Raw genomic sequence first — 16443 nt, 5'->3', positions numbered from 1 at the left:
ATCAAAGTGATCTCCTGAATCTGATCATGTTATTATTCTGCTCAACAAACTTCCTATCATCTCCAAAGATAGAATCCTTTGTCTGTTTAAATCCCTTTTTAATTTACACTCCATCCCATAATCTTCGATCCAGTGTTGCTCAAACAAGACACTCCATCTCCTGACTCTGGGCATCTTCCCTGGCAATCTAGAATGTACATGAACACATGTGTTTGCTCTTCTCCTGACTTCCATTTCCTTCCCTTCAAATTCCAGAAAAAAATCTCATTTTCTCTAGGTCTTCCCCAATCCCTCTTAATTCTAGGATTTTCCTTCTGTTTTTATCTTCAATTTATCCCGTATACAGTTCATTTGTACACAACTACTTGCATACTGTCTTCCCCTATAGCCTGGGAGCTCCTTGACAGCTGATGGATCCATTATTGGCCACATGAAGAAATAAATCATGTACAACAGTGACAAATTATTCTGCCTCCCCCCTATTCCCCACCCCCCCAAAAAAGTGAACTGAGAGATTCATGTAGCTGCATAGGGAACTAAAATTTTCATAAAGCTGTAACAAAGAAGAGAAGCAATATGGTGAAACTGACAGAGTTTTTGACTTGGGATCAGGATGACCAAGGTTCAAATCACACCTCAGACACTGATCAGCAAATTTAAGTTCTTCAGGTTTCAGTTTCCTCATCAATCAAGTGATGGCATTGGACACAATGACCTCTCATGTCTCTGTGGGCTCTAAATCTATTATTTTGTAATTCTATAAACAAAAGCTTTTAGCTGAGAGTAATTATAAGAAAATGATATGTGATAGGAGAACATCAAAAAAAGGTCATATCCAAGAGAAAAAGTCAACAGAAATGGCTGGGTACCCTCTCTTTTAAAGCTATATTCCTGAAAGGCAAGAAGAAATATAAAGAAAAGGAAGGACCAGAGGATTAACTTTTTTCAAGCACCTACCAAGTGCTGTCCTTAAGAAACTTAAATTCATTTAGTGAAACGTGGTAAAGTCAGTCCTCATCATTCAGGATTTCAAACATTTGCATGATTTTATTAGTAACCTCATTTTCACTTTTGCACTGGCAACTGTGCATATGTGTGGCCATGAGCAATAGAGCAAAAATAAGAAGCATGATGCGTGCAAGCTTGTGGAGCATCTGGTATCCTAATGGCACACAAAGCATATGTTGCTGATGGATAATTTCAAGCTGGTGCATCTTTTACAATCTCCAATGCCATCTACTAGTTTGGAAGGACAGAGTATTAGAGGTGATGTCAAGACCTTGCCAGTCCTGGCATCTTCAGACAGGAATGATTTAAGTTCCAGGAATCTCTCCCTTAGTTTTCAGATAGTGACCAAGGTAGAGAGGTTTACAGCCATACAGTATACAGTTCAATACCTTCACACTGCTATCTGACACAGTGAAAAATAAGATTCAGATTAAAAGATTCTTTTGTTTTAAGAAATTTGTCTGTTGTACAGAATTTATAGTACTGTAGATTTCATGTCTTATGAAAAGTGAATACAATATTGTTTGAATTGAGATAGCAAAAAAGGTCATAGAATTCTAGAGTATTATAGAGAAAAAATGTATTGCATGTTACCAGTTTTTATTTTGTGTTCTGTATTTTAAGGGTTATTTCATAATTACTATGTTAGGAAAAGTATATGTTATCAGAATTAATGTTTGCTTATAAAGAACCATATGCAGGAAAGTGTATTTTCAGCAATCTCTAGTGAAAAATTATGGTTTTTGGTAGTTGTGGGAATCTAACCCCTTATTTCCCAAAGGTTCAATGTATCAACATTTGTGTTTTTGATTTTTAATGCCACTTTCTAAGAATATTCCTTCTGTGAAAGTCAAAGATTGCCTGTATATACATAAATAATGAGACAGTCTAAGACATCTTTTAGCTGTGTGATTCTGGCCAAGACACAACCTCTCAACCTCAGTTTCCTTCTCTGTAAAATGATGGTGATAATAATACTATTTCCCAGGGTTGTTGTGAGGCTAAAATGAAATGTCTATAAAGTGCTTTATAAACCTTAAAACAATATGTAAATGCTAGCAATTTACACAAAATAAATATGTTTATACAAAATAAAAAGAAGGGAACTTTTAGGAGGGATCAAAAAGAGCCTCATGCAGGAGACAGACCTTGAGCTGAGCTTTGAAGGAGGCAGGGATTCCAAGAGTCATAGGTGAAAGAAGAGTATACTCTAAGTTTGGGCAGAAAGCCTGTGTACAGGATATGGAGGTGAGAGACATGAAGAACTGTCTGAGGAACAGCAAGTAAGCCAATTTGGCAGAAGAACACATAAAGGGTGATAATAGTTTAATAGGCTTAGAATTTATTTTGTAAAATACTCTAAATGCCAGGGATGTTGGCATTTTATCTTACAAACAACAGGGAGCTACTGAAATCTTCTTGAGCAAGAGCATGCTACATGACCTCAAACTGCAAATTCAAGCAATTGCTAAAGAAAACTAACCCAAATGCTCCCCCCCCCCCCCAATCTCCAAGGAACTATGGAGAATGGAAGAGAGGCTAATGAATTAGAGATGAGTAAGTCTGTCAGTTTTCAGAAAAGGGAAAAAAGTACATGCTTCACATTATGGAAGTGGAAATATGAAGACAATTCCTGACAAAGTTCTTATACTCATTTTTAAAGAGATGGTTTACACTGAACACTGACACAAGGAAGCCCCACTGACTAAGAACTAGCATTAGTTTATGAAAAACAAGTCATAGTTACCTGATTACAAGACAACCCTAATCCCCCTACTATCCAAATGTCCACTTCTGAAAGGACTCTGCAATACTAGGGAGCTCTAAGTCTTGTGATGTACTAATATAATAACCTCCTGATTAGTCTTTTTAACTCAAGATTCTCCCTTCTCCAATTCAGTCTATATACAATTGTCAAAGTGATATTCCTTACCTAAAGGTTTGATCATGTCACTTTCCTTGATCAATAAATACCAATGGCTTCATACTTCTAGGACCAGATACAAACTCCTTGGTTTGGTATTTAACGTCCCTCACAATTTGCCTCCAACCTATATTTCTAGACTTATTATACATTATTCTGCTTTATCCATTACTCTATAGTGCAGCCAAACTAGGATTCTTGCTATTTTTACACAAGATGTTCCATCTCTATTTCTGTGCCTGGAATGCATTCCTTCCTTACCTCTTCCTGTTAGAATCCCTGGTTTCCTTCAAAATTGCTACCTTCTACATGAGACTTATCCTGATCCCCCTTGCTGTGTCTATACTAATTGTATACATGCTGGGTTTCTTTGACAGAAGCAAGCTTGAAGGTGGGTACGATTTCATTTTTGTCTGTATTCCCAGAACCTAAAACAATTCCTGGGTGCAGTTGGTACTATAAAAAATGTTGGATTGATTGAGTCTTGATTTTTTAGTCTCCCTCATACCCCATGTACAATTAGTGATGCTTTAGTGATTCTACCTCTACATCCTTCAAAGAAGTCCCCCTTTCTCCAGGCAAATTACAACCACCCTTTTCATCTCTCACCTGGAATATTGTAGTAGACTAACTGGTTTACTTGCCAGAGATCCCTAAGTCATGCTCCAGAAAACTGTCAAACTGATATCACTAAAGTACAGGACTGGTCAAAACTCATTTGTCCACAAAGCTTCAGTGACATTATTTTTGGGGAAAAAATTCTAAATTTCTCCATTTTAGCATTTAAATCCCTTCTCAATTTGTCTGCAATCAATCTGTCCAAACTGCCCCCCTTTTTTGTGCATTTATTTTGCTCTTAAACACTTAACTTACAAACACAATCAAAATAGTTTATTATAAATTTTTAAATTAGAAGTAACAGTGAAATGTATGATAACAAGTAAGTTGCATATAAGAATTTGTAAGAGATAATAGACTTAGCAAATTTATGACTAGTTATAATGGTGTCAGAATGTCACAAACCCATATGACATTTCTGCACTTTTAGGAATGACCAAGACAACATAATCACAATCTTTATTTCTGCAATGGCCTTACAGTGGAATCAGAAAACTAGGGAGATCATTAAAAATCCAGGATGTTGACCCCACAGTGAGAAGCACCTGTACTCCCCTGAGAGAGACAAAGTCCTGTAGTTCTTTCTTTTATTGAAGGTAAAAAAAGATAAATAGCTAATGACTTCAACAAAAGGTGAATTACTCATTCTCTACCTGTATTGCTGCAAATATATATATTATATATATACTTGTTCTCTCATGGCTGTAGGTTATCATTTGAAATTAAGTTATTATAATTCTACACTCACATTATCACAGAAAGAACAGTGTCAATAGAAAAGCAATACCCATAAACAACTTCAAGGCTAGCTTAATACCTGATCATTCCCAGTGTCCACTTCTCAAAGTTGATATGTAAAATAAGATAGCTAGAGTCATCTGTTTGTTACTGTTATTTTGAGATAGTATAGGAAGTAAGGATAAAAAAGACATGCTCAATACTGAAAGTATCAGGTGACAAAAATTTCTCTCTGGTTTCTCAGATGGCATAGTGAGACACAATGAATATATCATTTCTTCCTTACCAATATAACTAGCCAGTAATATTTCTCTTGCTGTAGTGTGAACCCCAATGGGTAATAGAAAAAGACAACCACAAAGAATGATGAAATCTAAAAACAGATTTTTGCAGGTAGTAACCAAAAATGTTGGATTGGCTGAAATCTACATAAACAATGTATTCTTATGCTAGGATTTTCTACTCTTTGTTTTACAACAATCAACCAGCAAGAATTTGCTTATTAAGTCAATCAATTCAGAAGTATGTAGTTACAGTGTACTAAGTGGCAAGCCCCATGCTATACCCTAAAGATATAAAAGAGCAAAAACAGTCCCTATCCTCAAGAAACTCACAAAAAAAATAGTGGAGGCAAAATGCAAATAACTATATGCACAGATTTATATAGATTGTATAGAGACTAATCTCAGAGAGAAAGCACTAGCTAGGGATCTGAGGGGAAAGCCATGAAAGGCCTACTGCAAAAGATAGTGTTTGAATTGAAATATGTGGAAGTGAGGAAAGAGGGCATTCTGGGCATGGAGGATAAGTTGCTGCAGTAAGAAGATGGAGAAACAAGTGTAGAAACAATCCAGGATAACTATTGCAGAATATGTAGGATGGAAGAAAATATTAGAAGCCTTACAAGGTAGGAAGAGAAAATCAAAAAGCATGCATTAAGTATTATATAGCAGGCACTATGATGTGGCCACTCTTCAGGAGAATCTCTGGCACTTTTGCATCATCCTAAGTGAGGAGGAAAGGGAGGGTCTTAATCTACCTTCCCCCTGGTAAGTTATATGGCCCCTCAAAAATGGGCCTGGTCTTTGGCATTTGTTCTTTTCTGTTCCAGGTACAGGGAATGAAGTCTCTTTTTTAAGTACTAAAGCCACAGGATATCATAACTCCAGGAATCCAGAGCAAGTGTTTTCACCAGCACAACAGTAAGACTCTGAAGGAAACTTTAGGTTTGAACTTGGTGAGACTAATGTAGAAGTGGAATTAAATTGTGAGCTGAATATCCAACTCTCAAATAAGTAGGGGGAGGGTAATGGGGATTATAACCTCTCACAGTGTTAGAGGAAGTGTTTATCCATTTGTTCTTGCTTTAAATATTGAACGGAGCACTTAATATTGTGAGCTGGAGGCAAATGGAGCTGTTGGGACTTGCATAGCAAAGGATGATGTATCAGATATGAGCTTTATAAAGTTAAATCACTTTGGTAATAGAATAGAAGATGGAATGAAGTGGCGAGAACGGTGAGGCAAGGAGGCTAACTTAAAGCTATTGTCATAGTGTGGTTTCCATAAGACCTGTACTAGGGTAACAACTCTGTGACTGAAGGGAAATACTAGAGTGATGATGCATTTGGCAATAGACTGGATATGTGGGCTGACTCTGAATGAGGAGTTGAGGAGAACACTGAAGGTACAAGCTTGGGTGACTGGGAGAGAAGGTATTGTCAATAGGAAAGTTGGGAAGAGGGAGAATTTGGGGAGAAAGAAAATATGCTCCCTGTTGGGAGCATTTTAAATTTGAGATGCCTATAGGACATCCAATTCAAGATGTATAAAAGGCATTTAGTGAAAAAGGAGTTGCACTCAGGAGAGAATCATGATGCACTCATGAAGCAAGATAGTAAAGAGGGAAGACTACGCCAGACACCTGAGACACAAATACAAAAAAGAAAGGAAAAAATCAGTACTTTCAAGGATAAAAGGTAACTCTCCTAGGTACTAAAAGACCTTTACTTTTTACTTTGTCATTTTGATGGATCTGTAATTTCATCTGTGTGGATACTTCTTTCTTCCTCAGTGAAAATCATACTATCTCACCCAGTAGGATTCTTGTCTGTGTTTTCCTATAGATGATCTATCCAATATAGCAGAGGTCTTTTTCTTGGTTTTTTTTTTGTTTTTTGTTTTGTTTTTTTGTTTTTTTTATCATGGATACAAACATACAACATCTAAACTATCTATCTATTTATTCTCATTTTTATTATATAATCCTATTTCAGTTATACATTTCCTTGGTGTTGAGTCAATATAGACTCAACATCATAGTGGACAGAACATCAAGAAATGGGTTGCAATACTGGCTCCATACTTTTGTCTATGCTTATAACCTTGACCAGGTTATTTAATCAATTAATCAATATTAAGCAACTACTATGTACCAGAGCCAGTGCTAAGGGAATATAAAAAAAGGCAAAAGGCATTTTCTGATCAGGGAGCATACAATCAAATGCGGGAAATAACATGCAAACGAATACAGAAAGCAAGCTATACAAGGGAGAAATAGGAAATGATTAATAGAGGGAAGGCACTAAAATTAAGAGGGACTGGGAAAAGCTTCCTGTAAAAGATGGGATTTTAGGCGGGATTTAGAGAAAGCCAGAGAAGTCAGTAGGCAGTTGAGGAGGGAGAGCATTTCAGGCTCAAAGGACCTCAATTTCCTCTTCAATGAAATGAGGGTATTTCAACAATGATGTCTGAAAACAGCTAGTCCAACTCTTCAGTTTATAAGTGAGGAAACCAAGGCAAAAGAAGGTAAGCAACTGGCCAAAAGCACACAGATAGTCAACACTGGAGACAAGACATGAACCCAGATCCTCTGACTCCAAATCCAACCCTTTTCTCACTCTATCAGAGACTACGACCCAGGCTTTTATATCACATCTTGGGTACAAGTTGTCCTTAATGAGATGTCCCAAACGCAAAAGTCAGTATGTTTGAGTTATCTGACCTATAAGGGAAAACACTAGCTTTAACGAGATGAACTTTTTTTTTTTTGCTGAGGCAAATGGGGTTAAATGTTGCTCAGGGTCACACAGGAAGTGTTAAAGTTTCTGAGAGCATATTTGAACTCGGGTCCTCCTGAATTCAGGCATGGTGCTCTATCCACTGCACCACTTAGCTCCCCTGGAGATGAACTTTTGCAGTGGTATTCTCTGCTGGGATCACTGAAAGCACGGTCTAATCTCTCAATAGTATCCAATCCTACTTAAGAGGCCTCATGATGTGGCAGATATTGAGAAGGTCTCGAAGCCAGAGAGACCTAGTTTCAAGCAGTGTCAGAGACAAGACTCTGCTTTAAATTGCAGAGAAGGTGCTGCTCTGCTCTGGCAGAGGGAGTTCTTTATGCATATCCCTTTACTAATGAAATCACTGGTTCAGTCTTCAGCTCTTCCTAGTCTTCTCTTCTCCTTAATTTTAGGCACTAAAAGATACTACTGCCATTTCATTAGCTATCTGCCTTAATGAGATGATGTTCAGATGCATCCCATGATCTGGGCAATGTATTTTTCATTCACTTTCTTCTTACTATTTTTTAAAAGCAAATGTGACTTAACAATTCTGCTGCATTCTGTAAATTTCAGTAAGGAATGTTGAGACTTGATGTAAGTAGTGCAATGTCATCTGAGAATAAGTAGTGCAATGTCATCTAAGAACATGAGAATTTGAAGTACTTCACTGTCCACTGGAAAATTGCCTTTTGTTTGTGCAGGACCTATTTCATGATACTGCTGAATAACCCTGGGGAAAATATCTATCTATAAAAACACTTTATGTTATAAAATAATAAAGACTTTGATAGCATAGTACAAGCTTGGCAGGTTCTAGCAACCTTGAAAACAGGCTGTCATCCAAGGATCAACTCTGAATTTACCACCACGTGGTAAAACATTGTTGACCACAAGAAGGCACAGAAGAAAGAATAATGCATATGGAAGCAGAGGACCTGGGTTCAAATCCTTATTCTGCTAGTCCCTAACTGTGTAGCTATGACCAAGTCACTTAATCCCTCTGTTTCACGGTTTCCATCTCTATCAAAAGAAACAGTTGGAACCTATTCCTCTGAGAGTGTCTTCCATATCTAAACTGGTAATCCTATGAAGATTGTATCTTAAATCTTAAAGCAATATGTGGGGAATACTCACAGGAATAAAATCCTACATTGTGGAAGAATTAAACTAGAATTTTACATCTGTATCTATTGTCATCTATAATGGCAAGTGGACTTATTTTCTTTTAGAAATATATTATCAGCTCTTGCTCTAGTTTCCAACCAAAATATAAAATTTAAGAACATTAGCATATAGTACTAACATAACACAATCAGAGCAGCAACATTATCCATTTGTAATTTTTTTTTGGTCTAGTTGTCAAAAAGAATCCTTCAATCATTTAAAGCCATCTAATGATGTCTTAGATAAGAAGGGAAGATCTTGTGTACCTCAGTTGTTGGTATAACAAAGTAGTTAGTGAGACCATTAAGGGATGATATTCAAGGCCCTTTCCAGCTCCAAAATACTATGATTTCTCTCCTCCCCCTTCCACCTCCATCTCTTTTTCTTTCAAAATGCCTCAGAGCTCACTCAGGGTCCTAGTTTGTTTTAAAATAACTCAATGAGTTGACAGACGGAGCTCCTGGAATTCTGCAGCCTGTGCTAGAGTCTACAGATGGGAAATTGCAGTCAGTTAAAGGGTGGTGCTATTACCATAGCACAATTTTTGAAAGCCTTTGGAAAAAAAAACTGAATTAATTAGCATTCACCACAGGCACTAGCCTTGTGTTGCAGTACTCCGGGACTTAGATAATAAGAGAATGCAGAATTATAATTTTCTGACTTTTAAATGACAATGTTTCAATTCATTAAAAATCTAGGTTTCTATGAAGAAGAAATTGTATCTGCTCCTTGACAATGCTCTCATACAATGGAATGACAGTGTTTTAAGCCATCATGAAACATATATTGAAATAAGTCAAACACTACTAGCATCACTCTATATAGAATTAATTTTAGGTTACCTCTCTGATCTGCTTAATCCACATTTCTCTTCCAAGAAACTCCTGATGTAAGACTACAGGAGCTGAATTTAAATTAAATGTGATGGAGCCAGCACACTTCCCTCTAATAAAAGGCTGGAGGTCAGAGTTTATCTGGAGAGAATAGACAAAAAGAGTTATGTTAGAACACTGTATCCTGAAACAGTTATAACTAGTATATTTTAGTCATGAGAAGAGACATTGATGTAATTGAAAAAGACTAAAGAAAAGACTTTTTAGATTAAATATATATATATATATTTTTTTTTTTGGGGGGGGAGGCCGGGGTAAAGTGACTTGCCCAGGGTCACACAGCTAGGAAGTGTTAAGTGTCTGAGACCAGATTTGAACTCAGGTCCTCCTGAATTCAGGGATGGTGCTCTATCCACTGCGCCACCTGGCTGCCCCCTAGATGAAAATATTTTATAGATGAATGTTTTGAAATATATATACCTTCAAATTCATCTGAAGCTATTTTTTCCATTTATAACTCTCCTCCAGCTTTTATTTACTTTTAAAATCAGATGCAAGGAATTGATAAATATCCTTTCTTGATAAAATTCTACATATTCTATAAATATTTTTCTCAAATCTGCTTTTGTTATAAAGGGAAAAAAATCACCTCCCCCCATTAAAACTATTTTCTTTAGTGAAATGTTTGAGTAGCATCTGTGAGATACATACTATTAAATATAATTGGAAATTATAGATATAAAAGAATGAACCCTGCAGTTGCTAATCTCAGGGTGTTTGCTTTATTCTGCACATTAAAAAGCAGCAATTAGAACTAAAGTGTTTTCATTTTTCTCACTATACCTCTAAGCTTTCATTAACTTTCCTCAATTTCTAATATTCAAGCAGCCATAAAGGAATAATAACAAAAACTTCCATCTTCTTGTGAATGTCCTCCCAATTTTGTGAATGGAAGCATGACTCATTATTTCATAATTTCCAGTAGTTCTGTGAAGAGCCACTTAAGGTAGTAGGAAAAGAAAGGATTCCAAATACAGTGTGAATAAATGGTGGCTTTTTATGAAAAGTACATACTATCATACTATATGGTTTATATTATATAACAGACAATGATTAAACTACCCATGAGTCTTAAGTACAAGTTTAAGTAAATTTTGAGACCTAAAAGGTCATTAAGTACTAAAAGGTTTCCCATATGTCATTTTAGTTATTTAAAACTGGATAAAGAGAAAGGGTGTGCCAATACCTTATGACTCATAGACATGTGCTTTCCATACTGAAATGCCATATCCTGGACCTCAGTATCATGCTTTGCTAATTCCATTGCAGCTTGGCAGCTTTTTGCTAGCAAGGCACTATGGGAGAGGAAAATCTGCTCCTTCCAAGTCGATATTCCGATATCATCTGTGATACAGTTTTCCTGAAAATACAACAAAAGCCAAGAGGAAAAAACTTAAAAAAAGTTTTGTTTTGTTTTTTCTTTAAAAGTAGCTCTATTGTTTCAGTTCTTGAAGAATGATAGGACTAGGCAATAAACAATACAAACAATTTCTCACTTGCAGGTGATAAAGGAAAAATGCAAAAACCTGATCTCAAGTGAACCAGTCACTGCTCTTAAAACAATGGAGAAGGTAGAAACTAAAGGAAATGTTGTGATATATATTAGTTTTGGAGCCAGGGAATTGCCACTTTTTTTTTTTTTTAATTTTAAAATTACAAAATTTTTTTTGACAGTATATATGTATAATTTTTTTATAACATTATCCCTTGTATTCGTTTTTCCACATTATCCCCTCCCTCCCCTAGATGACAGGCAATCCCATACATTTTACATGTGTTACAATATAATCTAGATACAATATATGTGTGTAAATCCAATTTTCTTGTTGCACGTTGGGTATTAGATTCCGATGGTATAAGTAACCTGGGTAGATAGACAGTAGTGCTAACAATTTACATTCACTTCCCAGTGTTCCTTCTCTGGGTGTAGTTGTTTCTGTCCATCATTGATCGACTAGAAGTGAGTTGGATCTTCTTTATGTTGAAGATCTCCACTTCCATCAGTATACATCCTCATACAGTATTGTTGTTGAAGTGTACAGCGATCTTCTGGTTCTGCTCATTTCACTCAGCATCAGTTGATGTAAGTCTCTCCAAGCCTCTCTGTATTCCTCCTGTTGGTCATTTCTTACAGAACAATAATATTCCATAACCTTCATATACCATAATTTGCCCAACTATTCTCCAATTGATGGGCATCCATTCATCTTCCAATTTCTAGCCACTACGAAAAGAGCTGCCACAAACATTTTGGCACATACAGGTCCCTTTCCCCTCCTCAGTATTTCTTTGGGATATAAGCCCAATAACAGCAATGCTGGGTCAAAGGGTATGCACAGTTTGATAACTTTTTGGGCATAATTCCAAATTGCTCTCCAGAATGGCCGGATTCTTTCACAACTCCACCAACAATGTATCAGTGTCCCAGTTTTCCCACATCCCCTCCAACATTCATCATTATATGTTCCTGTCATCTTAGCCAATCTGGCAGGTGTGTAATGATATCTCAGAGTTGTCTTAATTTGCATTTCTCTGATCAATAGTGATTTGGAACACTCTTTCATATGAGTGGAAATAGTTTCAATTTCATCATCTGAGAATTGTCTGTTCATATCCTTTGACCATTTATCAATTGGAGAATGGTTTGATTTCTTATAAATTAGGGTCAGTTCTCTATATATTTTGGAAATGAGGCCTTTATCAGAACCTTTAACTGTAAAAATATTTTCCCAATTTGTTACTTCCCTTCTAATCTTGTTTGCATTAGTATTGTCTGTACAGAAACTTTTTAGTTTGATGTAATCAAAATCTTCTATTTTGTGATCAATAATGATCTCTAGTTCTCCTCTGGTCATAAATTCCTTCCTCCTCCACAGGTCTGAGAGGTAGACTATCCTCTGTTCCTCTAATCTATTTATGATCTCATTCTTTATGCCTAATTCATGGACCATTTTGATCTTATCTTGGTATATGGTGTTAAGTGTGGATCCATATCTAATTTCTGCCATACTAATTTCCAGTTTTCCCAACAGTTTTTTTCAAATAATGAATTTTTATCCCTAATGTTGATATCTTTGGGTTTGTCAAAGACTAGATTGCTATATATGTACCCTTTTTTGTCCTTTTTACCTAATCTGTTCCACTGATCTACCGGTCTATTTCTTAGCCAATACCAAATGGTTTTGGCGACTGCTGCTTTATAATATAGCTTTAGATCAGGTACACCTAGACCTGACTTTTTTTTTTTCATTAATTCCCTTGAAATTCTCGACCTTTTATTCTTCCTTATGAATTTTGTTGTTATTTTTTCTAGGTCATTAAAATAGTTTTTTGGGAGTCTGATTGGTATAGCACTGGAATTGCCACTTTTAAATGGATAACCTAGAACAAACTGAGATGAAATGAAGCAACATGGGGTTCAGAACCATTCTCCATGTAGTCAGAGTCTGTGGCATCCACAGATGTGACATCTATGAAACTTCGTGTAAGACTTCCAACTACCAATGAAAAAGAAAAGGACAAGGAAATCATGAAAAGAAAATAAAATCCTTTAGTTCCACAGTATACAAAGTATGGATTGTTTTATATAAACACACCCAAGGCTGGTTGCTATGTTAAGACATAGTATAGGGAGTGATTTTGGGTAATCTATGGATACCTTATTTCATCTTTACATGATAAAAATCATAAAGTTAAAAATAAAGCAAACTGAAAAAGAACTATGAAGTTTAATTCCATATCACATAGGTCCTTCCTGAAAGTAAGAAATTCCATTGGATATAAATGCTGTTAGTAATCTTTTCATATATTCTGTAAAACAAGTCTAGAATAAATATTAGTAAAATGGCACAGAAATCTAATATAATAAGATATTATATATATATATATATATATATATATATATATATAATCCAGATTATATTTGCTCCTATCACCTCCCCTGCCGACAATATATAACAGAATGCTAGTAAACAATGAATTTTAGTGTAATGTTCATCTTATCAATCTTTTTATTTCTATCATATTTATGATTGTGTCCAGGAAGCAAAACCCTCTTTTTTTATTATTATTTTTATTTTGAACAAGCATTTTTTTTAATTTTGTTTTTTTATTAATTTTTATAATTATAACATTTTCTTTGACAGTACATGTGATTAGGTAATTTTTTTTTTTTACAACATTATCCCTTGTACTTCCTTCTGTTCAGAGTTTTTCCCCTCCTTCCCTCCACCCCCTCCTCTAGATGGCAGGCATTCCCATACATATTAAATATCTTATAGTATATCCTAGGTGCAATATATATGTGCAGAACCAAATTTTGTTGTTGTTGTTGTTGCAAAGGAAGGATTGTATTCGCAAGGTAAAAATAATCTGGGAAGAAAAACAAAACAAAACAAAACAAAACAATGCTCACAGTTTACACTCATTTCCCAGTGTTCCTTTTCTGGATGTAGCTGATTCTGTCCATCATTGATCAATTGGAATTGGATTAGCTCTTCTCCATGTTGAAGATATCCACTTCCATCAGCATACATCCTCGTACAGTATCATTGTTGCTGTGTATAATGATCTCCTGGTTCTGTTCATTTCACTCAGCATCAGTTGATGTAAGTCTCTCCAAGCCTCTCTCTATTCTTCCTGTTGGTCATTTCTTATAGAACAATAATATTCCATATCATTCATATACCATAATTTACCCAACCATTCTCCAATTGATGGACATCCATTCATTTTCCAGTTTCTAGCCACTACAAAAAGGGCTGCCACAAACATTTTGGCACACACAGGTCCCTTTCCCCTCTTTAGTATTTCCTTGGGATATAAGCCCAGTAGTAGTATGGCTGGGTCAAAGGGTATGCACATTTTGATAACTTTTTAGGCATAATTCCAGATTGCTCTCCAGAATGGTTGGATTCTTTCACAACTCTACCAACAATGTATTAGTGTCCCAGTTTTCCCACATCCCTTCCAACATTCATCTTTATTTGTTCCTGTCATCTTAGCCAATCTGACAGGTGTGTAATGATATCTCAGAGTTGTCTTAATATGCATTTCTCTGATCAATAGTGATTTGGAACACTCTTTCATATGAGTGGAAATAGTTTTAATTTCGTCATCTGAAAATTGTCTGTTCAAATCCTTTGACCATTTATCAATTGGAGAATGGCTTGATTTCTTATAAATTAAAGTCAATTCTCTGTATATTTTGGAGATGAGGCCTTTATCAGAACCTTTAACTGTAAAAATGTTTTCCCAATTTGTTACTTCCCTTCTAATCTTGTTTGCATTAGTTTTGTTTGTGCAGAAACTTTTTAATTTGGTGTAATCAAAATTTCCTATTTTGTGATCAATAATGGTCTCTAGTTCTCCCTTGGACACAAACTCCTTCCTCCTCTACAAGTCCGAGTGGTAAACCATCCCATGTTCCTCCAATTTATTTATGATTTCGTTCTTTATGCCTAAATCATGGATCCATTTTGATCTTATCTTAGTATGTGGTGTTAAATGTGGGTCCATGCCTAGTTTCTACCATACTAATTTCCAGTTTTCCCAGCAGTTTTTGTCAAATAATGAATTCTTATCCCAAAATTTGGGATCTTTGGGTTTGTCAAAGATTAGATTGCTCTTTTTATTCACTATCTTGCCCTGTGAACCTAACCTATTCCACTGATCAACTAGTCTATTTCTTAGCCAATACCAAATGGTTTGGTGACTGTTGCTTTATAATATAGTTCTAGATCAGGTACAGCTAGACCACTTTCATTTAATTTTCAATTATAATTCATAATGTTCATCTTATCAATCTTTTTATTTTCTATCATATTTATGATTGTGTCCAGAAAACAAAACCCTCTCTTTAAAAAAAAAAAAAAAAAAAAAAAAAAAAAAAAAGTCTTTTCTGGGGGAACACAAAGATTATTAAACTCAGAATCATAAAGGTTTATAATCAAGTGCTCATCCTATCACTTATAGGATCTGTGATTTTAGGCAAAGCACTTAATGTTTGTGAAACTGAGTTTTCTTATGTCTAAAACATGGAGGCTAGATGAGAAGATATCTAAGGTCACTTGTACCTCTAGCCTTCTTGATGGGGGTTGAGATCCCTTTAAAATTCCTTTCTAATTGCCCAACCCAAGGCTGACCTTGATTCACAAATCCTGGTCAAAGGCATCCTTTGAATATCCAGGCCCAGCCCCACTATCAGCTCAGCTTCCCCCCAACCCTCACCTGATCTGAGTTAACTGAAAAGCCCGCCAAGAACTTGGGGGGTACCGCCCATCATCTTCTAGGTATAAAAAGGACCAAGCCGGAGCCCTCTTGGCAGGAGCCCTCCCAGCCAACACATGGTATCCTTCCAGCCATGTAAGGGTTCCTGCCCACCCAGTGGCCACCTCTGGCCCTGGCATCTTTCTAATTGAGCTTTACTTCCACATTTCTACGATAAACCTTTTATTTATCAATCTAGGTTTTCGGGCCCGTAAATTCATTTTACAGGAGACACTGTGCCTCATGGGATTATCTATGAGCCAAGAAATGGGGTTCCCCCCTTTCCTTTCCCTCATTATTCTGAGGTTATTGATGAGTAATTGGTGGCTCTAAGCTGAGACGGATCAGCTCTTCTCCTCCTGGGTCTGATTAACCTCTGTCTTTCCCCAAAGAAACCAAGGACGGGTTCAGTAGCAAATGAATTCCCTACTCAATGCTGTATCAAAACAAAGTCTTTATTGATAGTAAAGGGATAGACAGGCATCTGTCTGGCAAGGGGACGCCAGTTGGTGGGCACAAGGCTGGTGTAGATTGAGTGCAAGGATTCCATATTTTAGACCTTCCTTTTTATACATAACTAGGGTCATAAAAACAACATTTGCACAGAAATTTTATCCAAGAGGTTCCGGAGATATTTGTAAATAAGACAGGAATTTCTCTTAATCATTTGTATCTCAAATTATCTCCTTTTACCCCTCCTCAGACAAGAATTTCCCATTAATTATTTTTATCTTGAACTATCTCTTTTTTTGACCTTATCAGTTAT

At 36.1% G+C, this 16443-nt stretch overlaps 1 protein-coding gene across 1 annotated transcript in view; it reads right to left on the bottom strand.

Annotated features, from left to right (window-relative positions):
- The window catches only part of PDSS2 (decaprenyl diphosphate synthase subunit 2), a 323326-nt gene that overhangs the window by 54672 nt on the left and 252211 nt on the right, over positions 1-16443 (bottom strand). Inside the window, 2 exon segments of the mRNA XM_074310163.1 lie at positions 9360-9491; positions 10597-10770. Coding sequence (XP_074166264.1) covers positions 9360-9491; positions 10597-10770 — 306 coding nt within the window.

Source organism: Sminthopsis crassicaudata, chromosome 4 (assembly GCF_048593235.1).
Source record: "Sminthopsis crassicaudata isolate SCR6 chromosome 4, ASM4859323v1, whole genome shotgun sequence".
NCBI lineage: Eukaryota > Metazoa > Chordata > Mammalia > Dasyuromorphia > Dasyuridae > Sminthopsis > Sminthopsis crassicaudata.
This window is presented reverse-complemented; position numbering and strand designations above follow the sequence as displayed.